This window comes from Cebidichthys violaceus, unplaced genomic scaffold (assembly GCF_023349555.1).
Source record: "Cebidichthys violaceus isolate CVI_PGR_0920_01 unplaced genomic scaffold, fCebVio1.0.p SCAF_114, whole genome shotgun sequence".
Taxonomy (NCBI): Eukaryota; Metazoa; Chordata; class Actinopteri; order Perciformes; family Stichaeidae; genus Cebidichthys; species Cebidichthys violaceus.
In genome coordinates, this window is record NW_027176279.1 from 291,839 (window position 1) to 299,027 (window position 7,189).

Here is a 7,189-nt window from a genome sequence, read left to right on the forward strand (position 1 = left end):
GTGATGACGACATAAGCAGATGACAGACATTCTGAGCTTCATCCGTAAACCTCAAACAAATGTCAAAAAATGACATTGGGTAGAGCCCCAGCTATATGTGCAGCTACAATGAGATTGCACTATATTTGAGTTGTGGGTGTTTTGAGACAAAATAATTCATTAGTGGTTGTGTGCAAGCTATATGCATTCACCAAACCTAACATTTGGCTACAATGTCTACACCTGGGCAGCGCCTCACATTTTACTTTGCCATTGTTACTAATGGGAAAATCTACTGCATTTGGAACTTGCAGCATGTATCTACTCTTGATATCTGCTTGTTTGCAGCCCATTCACTTTTTTATAATGTACAGTTTGTATCAGAATGAGTTAGGTTGTCATATTTTCATCACATGGGAAAAAATGGCAAACATGGTCCCAACCATACATTCACCGCTGTGTTGTTATCATGTACCTTTACTTAAAACTACAAGGGTTTCATATCCTTCTTCAATGTATAACAGTAACTACTGCCAGTGCTTTATATTGTTTTGTTTTTCCCTTATAGGAAACAAGCCTGGACTTTGAGAGCAACACAGAGATATTATCCCCTGAAAGTCCATCCTCTGGTGTTGGTGATGACCCAGATGTTCCACCTGTGGGGACCTTCAAGATGATGACAAAAGGTTGGACATTGAATTATTATTGAAATGAACATTTCATTAACATTGAAATAAGGAATTCTTCAACTCAAAATGCAGAGAAATCCACTGAAGGGAACATTAACGACACAACCAAATCTTACTTCTTAGTTTCTTCTGCCATTGTCTTCTCTTCACTTGAGCAATCTGGAAAGAATAAAGTTTGGAGAAACACCGTCAAAGCAGAAAGATTGTCTGTGATAGAAAACCGATTCAGTCATGGTGGTTATCACACCCTTACCTAACTCTGACCCGATATGCTTCATGAATCAGCAACCTCCTCTAACACCTCTAACAATGGCGCAGCCCCCCCTCCTCCTCCCCCCGTCTTGAATCAGCGCAAACGTTTGGGGTAAACATGTAATGCCTTTTTAAAGTCCAAACTTTCTAAAAGCGTGACAAAACAGGAAAACTTTGACGGTTCAAACACTTAAACCAGGCGAAGCAACTAATTCTAATGAATAATTCCACTGACACACTACTGTATCAGTTCACATAACTGACAGGGCGCAAATGATTGCGCTAATTGCAGAGAGGTGTCACACTTTTTTTCATTCTATTTCCATTAAAAGTAACGGAGGTAAACACAGAGAGAGAGGGACCTGCTTTTACCGTGTCTGAAGATGAGTGTCGACAGGCCAGAGGTGGGCCGTTCTGAGAAGCTTTACCAAACCCCATACTCTGATTGGCTGAGCAGCTCAGGGGGGCAACGTGACCCCCAAAGTGAGCCCGCTGTCATCATGGAAATTTAAAGAACAGACAATGATGAGATAACGTAAATGTTAATATTCTTATCACTTTCATTATTTCCCCCCATGTTTTAGGGATGCTAGAGGTTTTGACTTGAGTTGTTTTGACCAGAAATAGATTAGCAACCATTTTTCTCAAGCATTTCCATTTGTTGGGCATACTTGTTGATCATTATCAGAGAAAAGACAGATGTGATAGATTGTTTTCGTTCTGACGTTATTTCATGTCTCTTCATACCTTTATCCTTCCCCTCTCTTCCATGCCATCATACTTTTCCTCTCTCGCCATCCTGCACACTCCTTTTCACATTTTCATCGTTCCCTCTCCAGTCCATGTAGATGGAAAGATGGCCTTGTTGATATTGTAGTATGAAACCGGAAAAAAAATCTTTGCATTTCATTTTTTTGTACTTTCTCCGACACTCTTAGACACTCCCAGGTCAGGTGGTGGTCTCTTCAACTCAGAGTGTCAGGTTTCACAGATCATCCAGTCAGAGTTGGTCTTCAATACAACCCCACTCCTGTCCTCTTTCTTTTCTTGATAGCCTAGAGCCTAGAGTTTCGCTCACCAAACCCGTAAGGCACGTGACTATGCTGCCATGGGCAAGTGTGTGACAAATTCATACCTGCTCTCTGAAACGTTTATTGAGGATCAATCGTACATTTGTTAACTAGACATGGGCTATCTAGACATTCTAAATGTTTAGAATGCACATTTCTAGTCACTCTGAACAATCACAGTGACTCAATCAAGAGTGAAATCGACCAGCAATTTCACCTCTGTTGTGACTTCCTGGGCACCACCGCTTTTACGGGTGACAGGTTCCCTGAAAGTCACACGCTGGACGTAGAAGGGTTCTTTACGGGGCAGACACCCTTGCTCTGCTCTATAAGACAAGCTTCCACGCGAAGCACGCAGTAGGACTTTTGACAGACAGCAGTTTGATTCTGCTGTTCCTAGCTCTGGCCAGCAGAGGGCACTCTAGGACCTCTCTTAGAAAATGTCACAGGCCCTTTGAGCAAACTCAAGCTACAGCAGGGACCTCTGACCTCCCATTTGTAGCCACATATCCCCCGTCTACTGTTGAACTTGTCAAGAGTGATTAGGACGTACATTTAAAATGTTTACTTGTATGCATCTCAATCTGTATATTCTTTGTACTTTTAATAGTTTATCAGGTAACTCCTCGTCTCCACCTCAATCCCTATATTTTATGTATTTGTAATAGTTTCATCAGATGTCACTGTGTTTTTACTTCAGAAGATGTTAGACTGCTCCATTAGCCTGCTGGCCTCCAAAATCCCGCTATCACGGGGTTCCTCCACCGCCTCCTCCGTCTCCTCATCCTCCTCCACCGCCTCCTCATCGTGCTCATGTTCTGGACTCAAGTCCATCTCCGTGTGCATGGGGACGGCAGGGTTCGAGGCTCTCAACTGCGCCAGATGCATCACCGTCACCTGATATTTGGCTGCCTTTTGTTGTAGCTCCCGAGCACCACGGTCCAGCTCGAGGTGGCCTTTCATTTTTCAGATGGTGGGGCATGGCCGCACATACTTTCTGACAGAGAGGGCAAGCGTGAACCATCTTTGTGCGAGTCATATCTAGAAAAAAGAAAAGGAAGGAAAAAGAGCCATTTAGATACGGTATTTCATCATGCAATTCGGGGAGAGGCAAACTGTTTGCCTGTTATCTGCTGCTGCTGCCTGCTGAAATGGCGTGGAACCGCCCCGCCCTGAAGTAGAGGAATCGGGGGGCAGTCGCTCCAGCCTTGAAGGCATTCATTCCCCCATGCTCCTCAGTAAATTGCTCAGTATGGCCATCTGTAGGGTTTTTGCTTAGCCTCCAGAACACACCCTTGCTATCAAATCATTCATGCCCACATGACAGCCATGCCATAGGAACAAGCTAAAGCCACCAAACTTGACACACACCTGCTCTGGCTTCATACTAACACGCACACCAAGTTTTAGGAGAATAGCACTAAGTGACCAAGAGCTTTACACAATAGCTCTTGGTAATCTGGGCCTCTTCATCATATATGACGCAGCCTGGGATTTATTACAACGGCCGTCTATGACAGCCATACCAGAGGAAGTAGCTACAAATGCCAAACTTAATACGAAGGTGCCACAAAGTGCTGGGAACACACACACAAAATCTCAGGATTTTAGCACAAACTTGCAAGAAGTTATAGACGATCACCGTTTTGGTGATCGTGGTTATTACCCCTGTACTTAGACAACAGCATATACTAAAGGAAGCAGCTGGAAGCACCAAACTTACCACAAACGTCGTATGGTGGGCTAGAAATACGCTCCCAAAATTTCAGGAGCCTAGCACAAATTTTAAGAAATCCTTACATAACCCTAACCCTACCTCTAACTCTAAACTTAACCTTCTATGACAGCCATGCCAAAGGAACAAGCTAAAGCCACCAAACTTGACACACACCTGCTCTGGCTTCATACTAACACGCACACCAAGTTTTAGGAGAAATGCACCACGTGACCCAGCACTATGTGTAGCGTGCACAGAATGACGTCACACAGGCTCAATCTGGTGCTACACATTTAATGAAAGTGCTCTGTAACATACAAAAATATACATTTAGGTGTACAGTCGCTCCACAGCGCGTTCTACTTCTATCCTGTACAGAGATTCTCATCCTCGCGAGACTTCAGTGTGGCTCTCCGTCACAGACACTGCTTATGTCGCAACACTGACACCTACTGGCGATCCACTGGATCTACTGCCTAACATGTAGCTGATGATAAATAACGCTGTACCCTCAATTTTAACTACAATTAACACTTCCTCCTCATAAACACATAGGAAACATAGTAAACTCTCTTAACTTACATTACACCCAAACAATTATTGTACTTTCTGAACGACATATGACTTGTTGTGCCACATATACACCATCTGGGCCTCTTCATCATATATGATGCAGTCTATGACAGCCATGCTGATTCAGCATTCCAAGTATTGTTCTTCGAATCTTTATTCCACTATTTCTTCCGTCGCGCTTGAATCTCTTCTTCTTCTTCAGTTTTTAAGCTACAGAAACCGTTCAACTCTGTAAATGTTCAGCTCATAATATTTCTAATCTTTCAACTTTTTGAATTATTAAGCTTTTTGCAACCTCATTTCTGTATTTTCAGCAATGTTTTTGCAATTCATTTCAGCCATCGTCTACCCTCTTATATAGTATGTTATAACTGTACGGTGTGTTGATGGCGTTTGTTTACATGCAGGTTGCTGTGAAGCACGTGTGCAGAGACAGAGTGACGGGGTGGGGCTCTCTGGTGAGATCATACATGCAGATATAACTGTTGTATGTGCTGTGGTTCCTCTGGAGGTGGTGATGTTGAAGAAAGTGGGCGGGGCATTCGACGGCGTGGTGCGTCTGCTGGACTGGTGGGAGTAGGCGGACGGCTGGCTGATGGTGATGGAGCGTCCCGAGCTGAGCCAGAACCTGTTCGACTACATCACGGAGCGCGGCGCGCTGGACGAGGCGGCTGCGCGCGGCTTCTTCCTGCAGGTGCTGGAGGCGGTGCGTCATTGCTACAGCTGCAGCATTATCCACCGAGCCATCAAGGACGAGAACCTGCTGGTGGACCTGAGGACCGGGCAGCTCAAACTGATCGACTTTGGCTCGGGGGCCCTCCTCAAAGACGAGGCTTTCACCGAGTTCACTGGTGAGTCCGATCAGCTGAGAGAATCTGAAGAGCTGTGGGGATTGTTTCTGAAAATCTAGACGTTTTAAAATATCGGAAAGGTGTTTTGGGTCAGTGACTACCGTCCCATCATGCACCGGTTCTGTAATGTCGTCAGCGTCTCCGGGAGTATTTTCCCGCACGATGGTGATCCGTCACTTCCTGCTCCACTCTGACACACACTGTACCTGTAGTGATGTAACTCTCCTCCCTCCAGGCACGCGGGTGTATGGTCCTCCGGAGTGGATCCGGTTCCATCGGTACCATGGTCGCTCGGCCACAGTGTGGTCTCTTGGCGTGCTGCTGTACAACATGGTGTGCGGGGACATCCCCTTCCAACAGGACAAGGAGATCCTGAGAGGACGGATCTACTTCAGACGCATCATCTCCTCAGGTGAGCCGGAGCGTGACGAGATCACGCGACCAGGTTTTTACATCGACGTTTGAACAAAACCAGAGATGAGTGTTCTTCATCTCCTCCTTGTTTGTTTTTACTTCAGAGTGCCAGCAGCTGATTGGCTGGTGCCTGAGCCAGCAGCCGTCAGACCGGCCGACCCTGGAGCAGATCCTCCTCCACACGTGGGTGACTGGCAGCGACGGGCAGCGCACGGACGCCGCCAACGCCGCCAACGCCGCCAACCCCATCACACCTGACTCCTCCCCCAGCCAGCAGAGCCTCTGATTGGTCAGCGTTTGGCTGCTGGGAAGAGTTTATTTTTTTTTTGTGCTCCACAGCGACCCCCTGCTGTTCACGGGGGACGGAGCAGTTCCTCGTAGAGGCTCGACGCTCGTCGAGGGTTCATGTTCAGAGTGCCTTGAGTTTGAAAAGCTGCAGATCAGGAGTCGGAAAAGATATGTTTTTTTGAATATGTCTGCTCCCCTCTTCAGGTAAAGCTTTATTTTTCTACAGTGTCGGTTCATGGAGACGGTTGGTTGATTGTTTCTGTTGTTAAATGTTCTGTGTTGATAAACTACAACGTCTTCTCTCTGCCCTCGGTCTCTGGGTGTTAAATGCACGGTCAATGCAAATATTCAGTATTATATTTGTGTGTGTATATATATTTTTTTTTATATATATATATTTTGTACATTCTGTTATATTTCTTTAGTAAAGAGACATTCCTCATCATTTGTTTATTTATTTAAGTTGTCGAACTTTTCTAAAATGTTTTTACTTTTTGTAAAAAAAAATCTTTTTTTTCCTGAAAACGGGAATAAAATCAGAATCAGGATTCCTCACATTCTGATTCTGTTAGTTCATGTTAGTTCAAACAATTTTTTCATAAAACTTGTTTGTATATAAACTGATTTTCTGTGTGATTTTGTGTGTCTTTTACCTAAAAAAAAATACATAAATAATGAAGTCTCTAATAGAGGAGCAAAATACATGAATTTGAACTTTTGTTTAAGACCGCCCTGAACAAACACTTAATGTTGTGACTATTTAATTGATAATGAAATGAACAATATAGGAAGACACAACTCTTTATTTCTCATTTCAAGGGTTAAAGAAGTCTCATAGTCTTCCATTAAGGCAACGAATGTTGAAATCGCTGAATAACTGAATATAACAATATAATTTATTGATGATTTAATTGCTGAATTGAAGGTAATCCATTTAATAATCATTGAAGCTCCACGAAATGGGCAAACAAACCCCTCAGTGAACACGTGGACAGCATTGGTGTTAATCAGTGATGGTAAAGAAGTAAACTCTTATATTTTAAGCAGCACGTTCTGTGATTATTTTGTGCACATGTGTTGTAGTAATAGCTGGTTGTTGTAGTCACTGCTTGAATTCAAACCGTCACTGTTCACTCTGAATGTGGATCGGTACTTTGACTGGAGGACACACATGACACCCAGAAACATCCCGAAGAACAGAGAAAACAGACCCCACCACACACTTCTAGTGGGCCATAAGAGATCATTGAGAGAGGGATTCTTTTTGTATTTTATCTTTATAAAATTCTGACAAATTAAACTTTTTAATACAAAATATAGTTTCTATGCAGACGACACCGTTGTGTTTAGTTCTAA

The 7,189-nt window shown here is 43.8% G+C and overlaps 1 protein-coding gene across 2 annotated transcripts; it reads left to right on the plus strand.

Moving 5' to 3' along the window:
* The first annotated feature begins 552 nt into the window (after positions 1–552).
* On the plus strand, positions 553–6,457 carry LOC137868506 (serine/threonine-protein kinase pim-3-like). 2 transcript variants are annotated; one of them, XM_068705322.1, is made up of 4 exons: positions 553–665; positions 4,688–5,131; positions 5,367–5,543; positions 5,650–6,457. In XM_068705322.1, the coding sequence occupies exons 2-4, from the start codon at positions 4,876–4,878 to the stop codon at positions 5,829–5,831; spliced, it is 615 nt and encodes a 204-aa protein (XP_068561423.1). In that variant the 5' UTR covers positions 553–665; positions 4,688–4,875; the 3' UTR covers positions 5,832–6,457. The 2 variants fall into 2 exon arrangements, with proteins under 2 accessions (XP_068561423.1, XP_068561422.1); XM_068705321.1 differs by having other exon boundaries at positions 4,792–5,131.
* The last annotated feature ends 732 nt before the right edge of the window (positions 6,458–7,189 follow it).